Source organism: Schistocerca americana, chromosome 2, assembly GCF_021461395.2.
Source record: "Schistocerca americana isolate TAMUIC-IGC-003095 chromosome 2, iqSchAmer2.1, whole genome shotgun sequence".
In the NCBI taxonomy this organism is placed as follows: Eukaryota; Metazoa; Arthropoda; class Insecta; order Orthoptera; family Acrididae; genus Schistocerca; species Schistocerca americana.
The window spans coordinates 525,793,487-525,805,791 of record NC_060120.1 but is presented as its reverse complement, the minus strand read 5'-3'; the positions used below and the strand labels follow the sequence as shown (position 1 = coordinate 525,805,791).

General features: G+C 39.1%; 1 protein-coding gene across 1 annotated transcript; it reads right to left on the bottom strand.

The window, feature by feature from the left end:
- Positions 1 to 742: 742 nt before the first annotated feature.
- LOC124596320 lies at positions 743 to 10,847 on the bottom strand. The gene is made up of 3 exons (XM_047135421.1): positions 10,805 to 10,847; positions 4,081 to 4,308; positions 743 to 1,126 (listed from the first exon to the last, which is right to left on the bottom strand). Exons 1-3 carry the CDS (start codon positions 10,830 to 10,832, stop codon positions 1,065 to 1,067), a joined length of 318 nt encoding a protein of 105 aa, XP_046991377.1. The 5' UTR covers positions 10,833 to 10,847; the 3' UTR covers positions 743 to 1,064.
- Between the last annotated feature and the right edge of the window lie 1,458 nt (positions 10,848 to 12,305).

Here is a 12,305-nt window from a genome sequence, read left to right as displayed (position 1 = left end):
AACCCGACACTTTGTATACGAGGTAACAGATCATCTTCCATACACCCCGACTATGCGCCATCCGCCCGTCATCTTTTTCCAACACTCGATGAAGACTTTTAGAGGGTTTCACTTTGATAGTGATGAAGCGGAGCAAGTAGAAGTAATGTTGTGGCCCCTTCAACAAGGTCAAACATTCTACAGTGGGGGTATCAAGAATCTGTTCTCTGGTTTGGATAAAGATAGTGACTGGAAGAATGAGGATGTAGAGTGTTAATAAGGTTTATTTTATTAAAAAAGCTTTATAAGTTTTCACATATAACAATTCGGAGGCATTACTTTTCAGCACGCACCTTTACTTACGCTTCAATCGACAAGATCTAGTAATTGAGACGGTACACGGTCACTTTTACTACTTCGATAATGCGAACACGCATCTTGTCGTGATATTTCAAATAGCTTGCAATAAATTTATATAGAACCGTGAGATATGACACCATTTCCTCTGGATTACAAATTTTTCACTTCTTTCCAAGGCCAGGTAAGGCCCAGCCGAGGCGTCAATCGTAAGTCTTTGCTGTGGCCGCCGGTGTCCTCGTGGCAGTCAGTGTGTTAAGGTTGGAAGTGGACATTGGGAATATAGGTCAGCGTGAATAACGGATGAAATGCATTTGATGTTATTAATAACAAGCCGTAGTTTGTCAGTATTAACGTGAACCTGTAGGTAGAGAAATATCTTGTACCGTTTAATATAACAGTTGACGTCATTAAACTACACTTATATTGCGTCGGCATACAACTGTTATAGAAACAACAGAAACATAAGAAGAACACAAATGCAATGTTTTTAATACTAATTTTTACAGTAATGATATTTACGGCATGTCGTGAAGTAATCAGAAACTGACACAGAATAGGATGTATAGATTCGACCGGATATTTTTAAAAGCAAGAGTCAAGTTCTGACACATTTCCAGTTTCTTGGCTCCTCGGGAAACAGCAGATGTCTTCAGTCAGCAGTCCAGCTATTTGTTCTCCACTCCCACGCAGACGATTCAATCTGAGCCGACTGATATGCAATACTTCTAGTTCCTGGGACAATCTGACAGGTATGGTTTGCACTGACTCTTTGGTTTCACCACGTAAACTGCAAAGAAGAGAAATGCGCTTTTCTGAAGGTAGGAAGTACAAAAATAACATAGCAGTTAATTTTACTAGTGATAAGACAACGGTAAGGCTTCACCTTTTTTACATAGTGCGAATTTCACTATCAGCGTTGTGACAAGATTATGTTATGTTCGTGTATCAGAGATAATGTGGGGTCACACGGTGTGCTATGTTACAGGGTTCCTATCCTTACTGGTACTATGGCAGACAGTTGGAAGATTGGCGACGCGAATAAACCTGACTTATAGCGTATTTCGAAAGTTTAAGGATATCACTAGAACCATGTTCCTCTAGGAGGGTAATGCTCCTGACGTGCGAAGCATTCAGTAGGCAACACATGTACCCTGTGACGAGGCAAATGACGATAACCTGAGGGACCTCGGTTTCGTTTGCTGGGAACTGATCTGGCGATCCCTGAGTTTGTGTTTAGGGAATGGTCAGCACCGCCGGTCCCCGGTAACCGTAAAACTTTGTCGTACGTGAGACTATCTTAACAGTAGAACGATCCAACGTGACTGGATGAAATGCGTTTACTCTGTCCTTCGTGTACAGGTCAGCAACGGAATTCCGCCGTCCGAACGTTCCCCCAACCCATATGGAACACCCTTTTGTAGCAAAAAGAAATAGAAAAATCAGTCACCTTGACAGTGATGACAGCTACTGACAACAAAATTTACACTCTTAAATGTTTAATAAACAACAGTGTTACGTAAATACTAATGCTTATCATAAAGAACGGACAATGAAAGAATACCATATGATACGAAACAGAATAATTCAAGAAATTATTATTTACGAAGGTTAAACCCCAGACCATGAATTGACCAAAAATAACATTTTTCTTAGAAGAGGGTTGTAGCCCCATCGAGCTGTAAGTTTGCGGTGACTACAATGTAACTCGGCAATGGAGATGTTAACTTCATTTCTCTCTTGCACTCTTGCAATAGTAGTACGCATGTTAAGTGCTACTAGGTTATTTTAAAGACGATCTGAATTTTAAAAGTTTTACGGTTGGAATTATTAGTCAGAAGTCGGACTCTAGAAGAATCATCTTTACCGTTTAGACAGATAACGGGATAGTTGATTGCTGATTTGTGATGGGACTTAGCCTTCGTGATACTTAATAGTCACGAACATCAAAGACCACAGATAGAGACTCATCGCTGACATACATTCAATTATTAGACTTGAATAGACAACAGCTAAACGCAAAGAATTTACAATTGCGCCGTGCTGTCAGAAGCTATCGTCAAAGTCAGAACTGCGGATGCTAAACGCAATCACCCTGTAGAAACACTGAATGAATTAGGTACCTTTCTCCATCACTCAGAATGCCATGTTTGGAGAGTGCAAGGTCACTAAATGTTAATTGTTTTGAGGAGACCAAAAGTTTGTAGTGGTGAGATCTTCAGTTTTCCCCAACTCTAGAAGATACACATTTTGTTAGAGTTTGAAGAATTATTCTCTTGAAATTGTGCCAGTGTTTCATTGCACGATCCCTGTGAAGTTATGGACCTCAGCTTAGTGCGAGATGCGAGGCCACCTTCTGTTTATTAATCGTCCGCTAATTTATTGCACCTGGGGCTGGGGCATTTCGGTCGGCTCATCATGAGTTTTAATCGTGATATTTTGCTAGAACACGACGAGCAATTTCACAGTATAAGCACAGCTCTTCTGAAAGCTTCGATAGATGTTGCATTTTCCTTAACCACTGTTCTTGGTGACTGCAATGTATCAGCCTGCTTACAGCAGTGGCCACGAAAAGCCAAGCTAAATAATGTCGTGGTTGTATAGTAACAAACTTACTATATGTGTAGATTTTGCCACTTGTTTTCTAGACATTTGCATTTAAAGATTCATTATTTAACTTTCATGTACTCTTGTGCTAACCAACAGGCGTGCAGGCACAACTTCTAACGTAGTGGAAATCTTAACCAGTTATACGACAACCCCACATCTTCGTCTTTCGCGATATTTTGGTCTGGCCTAAGTAACGTGCTTTTATCAGGTTCTTTTTTCAACCTTCATTGACTCCTAACTAAAATATGTGGCATGTTTCTATTTACCATATAAATGCCCGATATTTGGGAAACTTTTTGCAATGGTTGTACGGTTGATTGCTAATACAGTGTGTCATCGCCTATAAGTAGCATATATTTCGGTCCGATATTACATTGTAGATTTCTCACTAAGACAATGAATGAGTCTGTGCCCTAATTTAATGCCAACATGATGTTTCCGAAAAGATGTAGACCAGTACGTTCACTTATCATTGCCCAGTTCACCTAATTCTTTGTCTCTATGTCAACGCGTCGTTAAATTTTAACTTCTTTAAAACTGCAAGCCTGTTTCTACTTGCTCCTAAGGGTATGACGGGTATTGTTTATACATATTAATCCAGGTTCGGCCTTCTACAGGGTATGAAGAGAAGTGTACGTTGCCTATTGGTTTATAGTGTTAAGCTTAGTAAAGGTGTGTGTACTTCACTGCCAACACATGCACTGTGAAAATTAACCACACGCTACGGACCACGGCACTCGTGGCAACTTCCGCCGCCTGTTAAAATATTTTTCGTAAAATGTTGAAACTATGGCCCATTGCGTACTTCATGTCACGTTATACGACATAATCCTCCTAAAAGAATTCAAGGGTGTGTAGTGAAAAACATGCAGCATATTTAAGGGGCAAGAAAATTACTATAAAAGGTGGACTAAATATGTGCAGCAAATTGCTCTGAATGGTTTTGGTGGGGAATCATGAAGAGTTGCAATTTCGTAATTTCGGCGAGGCAAGGGTAGCCACTGTTAATTGATGTTTTGATTTCACTCATATTTTCACTTTCTTTATGGAACCCTACGCGAATTTTTATGCTAAAAAAACTGGTTTTATCTTGTCAATTTTGAACAGAAAACAGTTTTGTTCAAAGTAACTTACCTTTCGGTAACTGGTTGTAGCAAGAATACAGCTTCAACGAATTAGCATACAAGTAGAACTTGTTGTCTGCTGCGACACAAATGGTATCACCGTCATCTTCCGTGTAGGACGACCTCCCCAGAAATATATTCTCAGCCGTGATATTTCCGGTGCTTAGATTCTCATTCCCGATGTTGGCGGTGGTCGACTCTTCTGGTTGTCCGTGGACCTCCGCCACTGCTACCAGTGCTGTAAAGGTCAGTGACCGTAATTAAAGATCTTTATTTCGTCTAATGGCTGCTAGTGCAACCCTCCCACTTAGCACTGCATCGCTTCTGTATGCTATATATGTGTTACTTGAACAGTCCGCTGGTAGCAGAAAATAAAAAACAACGAATCAACAGCGCCATGCACGATATGCTCATGTCGGACAAGTGTTCCAATATACAATTACAGTGGTCTTTCAAGTTCTTGTTGGATTGTTATTATCTCAAAATTAAATTGACAATATTAGTTCTTTCCTCATATTTGGGAAGGTTTGCCTTTTTAGTAAGGCTCTGCCACACTAAAAGCTAGCCAGATATTTGGCTGATTAAGTTAGGTTCTTCATCGGTTTTGACATCAGACAGCCCGCTCCACCGTTAGTAGTAAAGAATAAAAAGGCAATGCGGAAGCTGGAAGCCTTCCTCGTTACGATCATGTAGCTGGGGTTTCACTGAAAAGTACAAATATCTCCAAGTGGACGGCTCTGTAAAGTCTTTTGCTCCTCATCAAGATAATGAACGTAACCTATTAAAATATTGTCCCTGTTCCGTCCTCTGAAAATCACGTGATAGAGAAGATTAATAGGTGCCATTAGTATTTGTTTGTTTTTCTGTTACATTCAAACTAAATTTAGAGGCAAAGAAGTGACAGCCTTGCATGGAACGTCTCCCATAACTTCTTGTGATGTTCCGCATATTGTACGACAGGAGACATCAGAGTCATTTCACTATCTACGTCAAGTCCAAGACACTAGTACATACACGGTTCCGTCACAGTAATGTGACCACCGCCTTTGTTCGACATCAACGCGAGATAACCACTCAACGAAGGTATGGTGTAGCATTATCAGTGGACTCTATATAAAGATCATCAGGGAGCCGCGGGGGACAGTGCAATCGTTGTCATAATGCGGAAACGAAGCTATTTATCTGACGTCCAAAACGGTATGATTATTGCCTTTCTGGTAAAGAGTAGATGTACGCCTCAGTTTGTTAACTGTTCAAGTGTCACCCTGCTTAAAGTGATTTGTGCATGGTAAAACTGCACTATCGAAAACTGACAGCATGACCAGTGGGGCAGCATTGACCATAGATGACAGAAGTGAAAGACAGCTGCGGAGATGTGTACGGATGAACAGACATGCAACAGTTGAGGGAAAGGCGCCCCAGATGAACAACTGGGCTACCAGCAATGTCTGCTCAACGATTATCCCACGAAAGTCGCTGTTTTCCGCTGTCCACAGTAGGTTCCAGATTCGTTCGCTCACATCGACTGCTGTTCACAGGCGACGAAGTCTTCAATTTTCACTCCAATATCCGAACCGGACCTGCTTTGAGCAGCCGTTTAAGGTGAAAGACGTTTTATGCTCGATCGGGTATGAGGCGAGTGGCGGGTAGGGCGTGAAACGTCTCAAGGCAAACAACCTGCAATGAGTGAGGCAGCGTTAAGGTCTGAGGAATGTATTCGTGTCGGTGATTCTTCATAAAGGAAGCCATAATCGATCTAAACTCCTATGCGTTTGTGTTTGAGGAGCGTGTCCACCCCTCCATGCAGTTAAATGTTTTCGGTACGATGACATCTACCAAGAAGACAATGCATCCTCTCACTGTTGGATCTGTAGTTTGCTCTTAACATGACTGGATATGTTTCCTTCTGTTCTTTGAGATCTCAATATGGTAACTTTAGGGCTCTTGTACTTCTCGTTATACTCTGTGATCAAGAAATGTGTTTCCAGTAATTGCAGTTTTATTTTATTATGCAACTGTTTTGTTGGATACTTGTTGTCAGTTTCACTACGTAGTTTTCTGTAAAGAATATAAGAGTTTTTTCACTGCACTCGCTTTCTTCAGCAGCGTCAATTATGTGGTCTATATTTGGCTTTCTAATTTTTACGTGGTTCTCCCCTAGTTTTTGTTTTGTTTTTGCTACTTATTGTTTAACATTGTCTTTTATTTGCTGTTCGTACTTATGTTCACCTTTCTTTAATCCCTTTGTTCGTAGTTTGTTTAGTTAGTGACTTGTAGCGCATTTTTCGTTGCTGTTCATTATTGCACTACTACTTACGTTTGTAAGACCCCTCATAGTTTTTACAGAAACATTTGAAATGTAACGCATGAGAAAATTTTTCAGCCAGCACACCGAAAATTTCATAAAGGCAACGAAGAACGTGACATCATACGTTACAGTTCAAAGTGCACAAACAAACTTTGTGAATTGACTCAGTCTCTGTATTTTGAACGCGGTATGAAATGCGTAATAAGATATTCCAAAAATATTATCCTTGAATAGCTGAAATTATGTTCTATGATTTAAATTTGCTGGCTTTTTAATTGCGGTGAGGACTAAACAGACGACCGCAATTGAAAAATCGTTGAGTTACACACACGCAGACAAATGATCGAAAATTTATGTTGCTTCCAACAACACTAAGGGGAAATAAAATTGCGAAAACTATAGTCAGGAAAACGTAACTGGTGCAGTAACTGTTTTTGTTACATAAATAAAGCTGGCGTCCTCTTTTCACCATTCCTACAAGAGGTGTTGCGTGCGCATTCTAGTATGTGTCACAGCTTATCGTCATGGTTCTTTACTTCTCAAGTGTAAAAGGATTCCAAAACCAGTCACTAACTCTCAAAATACATATAGCTATTAAATAGTAGAGCAATGTGATTAAACCTGGTGCCACAGGCAGGATTTGTGTGATACTGTTCTGGGCAATTTCTCTGACAAATGCCATACGCTCATTTTAATTCATATCTGACAAGTACCTCTAGCATTTTAGCTACAGAAGCCACTCTCTTACATCTAACAGACTCAGAGTCCCCGTATCAGTTGTTATGAAAGAGCAGCTCAGTGATCATAGGGAGGTTACAAATTGAACGTCTTTTAGTGTCAATAGAATGTTACTGGATATAGGAAAGAATTCCCCCTCAGAAGAAATATCAGGAATTTAACTACAGTATATTGCAGCTGTCAAGATCGAATATTCAGCTCCATTAGTGACGAGGGTGTGAAACACAAAATGGTCAACTCTACGAGTATTTGCAAACTGCATTTTAGACCTGTATGAGCCCAGCAAGTTTTCAGTGAAATGCAAAGACCCATCACAGTTCTAGTGATACGTTACTAAGTTTCTGTCAAAACATTAAGAGCTTCAATACACGTTTCAAGACTTCTTAGCCTTGTTAAAAGCGAAACCTGAAAGCAGCTATGATATTTAAATTAATCACTCAATAGCCGATATGACCAAAAATCTTAACGTATATGGGTACAATATACACATCTACTTCACTTATTAAGTCACTCTTTGACCATACTGACACCCTCTCGACAAATCTAGGAGAGAAGGTCGAAGTACTGATTTCGCTTTTCCGAATCTGATTCACCACAGAATTAGGTTTCGTTGAATTGTATCAAAAGACCCAGCTAGTAGACATTGACGTAACTTATCGAACAAGTAGAAACTAATACCGCTCAGTAGTGGAAATGTATCTGGATCTAAGAAGATGTCTTCAAGGTCCTTTTACACAACTTTCTGCCGTTCCAGCAGAAGTTATCCGTAGGCCGAAAGAGCGACAAAGCATGCCGAGCGACTCGAAAAAAGCACACATAATTGGATGCCTAACTCGTTGTACTTGTAGAATAGATGAACCCCCATTTTATACCCACGGTTGATGACCGTTTTGGTGGACGGAAGTCCCCTCCATAAGAAACCATACTGATTCAGCAAACACAAGTCTTGTGATACCCATCAACTAGGAATCACACTATGGGCAATGTCGCCCACATCGAAGCCTCGTTCCTTGAAATATTCCGAACAATATTCGTTCCGAAATGTCATTTAGTGGACAACGTACGAGAATACCGGATATCGGACCTGATTTATGATTTTATTCGGTAACTCACAGCAGAAATAGTACAACACAACAGTCTTAATGGAACCAAAGTGATAGTCGGAAAGATATTTTCAAAGGTACGACAGCGAGCTGTGATATGGCTATAAATGTTCACACTTTACACAGTATAAAAAAAGTATCCAATTGTTTGGGAGGTGGCAGGTTAGACGAAAACATAAGCAAAATGTCCCGAAGTCATGAGATCCAAGATACATTCTTTTAGAGCTACTTGTACTTGGTGATACTGTAAACCGCCTTCACAGTTAATTTCAAGTGCAGCATATACGTTAATTCTAAGAAAACAGTTACGTATTTTGAACAGTTTATTAAAAACATTTACGTTGTCGTTTTTTCTCTGAAATCACCAGAACATTGATGCCTGCTGTTTCACAAAGAAAATACCAAACTCCATTTTGATCCCCTCCTTTACAGATGGCTCACAAATGCAGGTCTTATGTAATAGCTTGTAAAACTACGACACCGTGCAGCACGTGTTTTCCAGCTATTTGGTATCATAAATTTAAAACCATTTTTGGAACTGTATGTACTCATGAAATTAATCATAAATGATATTTTATGAGCCTGTAATATATGCTGAAAGAATAAATAACAAATAATTATGTCAAGACGTTGTAGTAAGTAGTCTGGAAATGACAGGGATGTTATATTTCTATGACATGGGTCATACTTTTCATGTAACAATAATATCGTTGGCGTAAGAACGCACGGAGGGATGAGTTGCGAACAATCTGCGTTGTGGGTCAGACATGTGTTTAGGGGCAGAAATGACGAAGTGTGCTGGAATTGATGTTATAAGAAGGGGGAAGCTAAGATATAAGTGAGGGAGCACGTGTATGTGCGTAGTACATGATCGCAAGAAGGTTTTTAGAGTTAATGAAAAAAGCAATGTGGCCCAAGTTTATCCAAGTTCATCGCTAATCAAACGAGCCTACTGTCTGTACTGAATTTCATAAATAGCATTACAGCGTACTGCAAGCAACTAATCGCAAAGTAAGATACATCCAGTAGTTTTATAGTTGTGTTATACGCATGCCAGTATAATAGAAGCTTTCTTGGTTCAAAAAATAGCTCTGAGCACTATGGGACTCAACATCTGAGGTCATCAGTCCCCTAGAACTTAGAACTGCTTAATCCTAACTAACCTAAGGACATCACACACATCCATGCCCAAGGCAGGATACGAACCTGCGACCGTAGCGGTCGCGCGGTTCCGGCCTGAAGTGCCTAGAACCGCTCGGCCATCCCGGCCGGCAGCTTCCTTGGGACATTAGATTGGTGTAGTCAAACCACCAACGTAGTCCTATCCTCTCATCATAACTTCGGAGAAGGTCATAAAGGAAAAATATAGATAATAGAGATACGTTAAATTGAGAACTAATTTTCAATCAAGTAGTCATTGTTATAGAAAGCTGTAGTAACTATGGTTCTTCATATGGTGCAGCACTGCTATGCTAACACAGACAAACAGTTGAAACAAAAAGTGATATAAGTGCAATACATGTTTGAGTGACAAAACTATACTGGCTATCTTGAGGCCAAAGTAATTTTATGATTTTATGTTGTGTTCTGTAAATAACATATATCTACATGACATTAGTACTGGCAGTAGGTTGTTGACTTGAGGGAAAGTTTCTACGGCACTATTCGAATAAAATCTGCTAAGGATAAGGAATTAATTACTTCCGGTCACGACTAAAGATATTTTCAAAGACACAGCTTTATCGTTATTTGCTTGACGCAATATAGTACCTATGAAGTGATGCTAGCCGCAATTAAAGTTTTTATTAAAATTATTTCATCACAGATTAACGTCTATAGTGTTCATTTTACGCGTGGTTTTTTTTTTTTTTTTTTTTTTTTTTACATCCAGGATCGCGCAAGCGCATTTCGTTTATTTACCGCATTACCTTTGTTAAAGTATTTGCGTGAATTCAGTCTAATTAGCTATTTACCAAATGCAGCCTTCAATCGTTTTGGAGAACGATAACATTTTATTCAGATCTCTAAATTCATTCATACAACTTTGTGATACATAATCACGGTTTCCTGCAGTAAGGCCGCCACTCGTAGCGTTTCTTTTTTTTACATTTATAAAGATTTGTACACTGCAAATACTCGTACAATAACGATTGGGTTGTAACTGTCTAAATAGTATCGGTAAGCATCGATCTCCATATTAGACGCTTTGTTTCTATTTATTGTGCAACAGTTTTATGTACAGGAGAGTATATGTGAGTGTTATGTTACGATAAAACAAGAATATAATGTGGTCCAAGTGGTTTAACAGTTGCTTACTGCACTCTGCTGATGATTCGATATAGCAAACAGCTTACACTGGACGAGATAAGCTTCACAATAGCGAAGATTAACAAGTGCTCGTTCGAAATAAGATATGCATTTTAAAGTCTCCTGGATTGTATTTCATTTTTTTTCGGCCGATCAACCATCTACCTATACATGGAAATAGCTTTCGCACGGATTAATACATGAGAAATTATGTAAAATTGGGTTAAGAAAAAAATGTTTATCGTGAATGACAGATAATAAATTCTACCAATACTTACCAGCAACAAGCAACAAAGCAGCCTTCATTGTACTCGACAAAAACAACTACTGCTCTCTGCGTTATATTTTCATTTATATATGTTTAGATACCCGATGGTATCATCGAATGTTATCGTTAAGTTCCCTCCTCATTTTCCGTTCCGTGAACTCTGGTTGCAGCAACTAGCAGCAGATTGACTTTCCTTGTACTTGAAAGGATCTGTGATCGTTCGCTGTGTCATACGTATTATCAGCATTACAACTACAGCATTCAATAAAACTGGTTACCATACTTTAGGCACAGACTGGAAAGGAATATTTTTTTCTCTCAATAAAGCCTATCTTTTAATGTCGTACGGCTCGAATGCTGATGAAAGGAGGTGAACAAATGTCAGTGACGTTTATATCATTCACCGTCCGGTGTAAAGAGCATTCTCTTGTGCATAGAGGAACTTTAGTACTTAGATACTACAGTCTAGTTACCAATCTTAGAATCATACGAGGGAGTGTACTCCAGAGACTACGTAAGCTGTTTCCACCATCTTCTAAATTTTTTTATTATTCTTAGACGTAATGTTTTGTTTTTTGCAGCATTTGTAATTTTTTGGAGACCTACACCTCTACGTCCTGTATAATACATTAAATCTATTTGAAATATGTGGTTAATTCTTTAGCTACAGACTGTTATCCAAAGTTATACATCTAACTTACCGTGGATTAAATTTGGGACCGCCATATCGTATGGGCACGTAAAATTCCCCTCCTTAAAAAATCGTTTTGCGTGTAAAGCAGTCAAATTAAAGGCTAAACGAGCATTGTTTGTTAGGATTGAGTCTATCAACACAATTCGAAACGGAAATGGCATATATCTGTTATAAGTCCAGAGAAAGGGCACTTAACGACTCTCAGGAAAGACATCCTACATAAAGTACTGACGGTTTTGTGATACTGCGTTGGTCGTGCGCCATAGTAAGTAATAATTTAACACAAGACAATGTTGTGATTTGGAAAGTGGGAAAAAGCTTCAATTCAGCAGAGTAAACTTTGTAGTGCAGAAAAAGACTGGAGCACATAAAAAGTGGATAAGAAATAAGGAAATATTTTAAAGATAAAATACCCAGCTGGCTAGGAGCGAAGATGTGTAGATTGTTTCGAATTACAACCTTGTCCCCCACCCTTCTGTTAGAGGGAAAGTCACACAAGGAACGACTTAGAGAGAAAGAGCCGATGTTTCAGACATCACTAACAGCTCCACACACGGAACAATATTATTATTTATTTAACATGATAAGTGTTTAATTGTTTAAGGTTTTAGTGTAAATGGCATATCAGTTATGTATGTAGCAAATTCTGCCACGTGGAAGTTAATTATGTCACATTATCCTTAGAAAAATGAAGTGAAGTAATTTTCTTTTTGATGCCTTTAACCTCGCATTTTGGAAAAACGGACAAAATGTCTGGTGGGATACTGCAATCACTGGTTATACAATGTTACTTATAATCCGTCATGATTGCAAAAAT

Bases quoted from the DNA above. Each gene is read 5' to 3' on its own strand.
- LOC124596320 (XM_047135421.1), bottom strand. From the start codon at position 10,832: ATGAAGGCTGCTTTGTTGCTTGTTGCTG. The intron at 4,309-10,804 runs GTAAGTATTGGT...TGACCTTTACAG, and splicing joins TGCTTTGTTGCTTGTTGCTG to CACTGGTAGCAGTGGCGGAG. The intron at 1,127-4,080 runs GTAAGTTACTTT...TCTTCTTTGCAG, and splicing joins CTACAACCAGTTACCGAAAG to TTTACGTGGTGAAACCAAAG.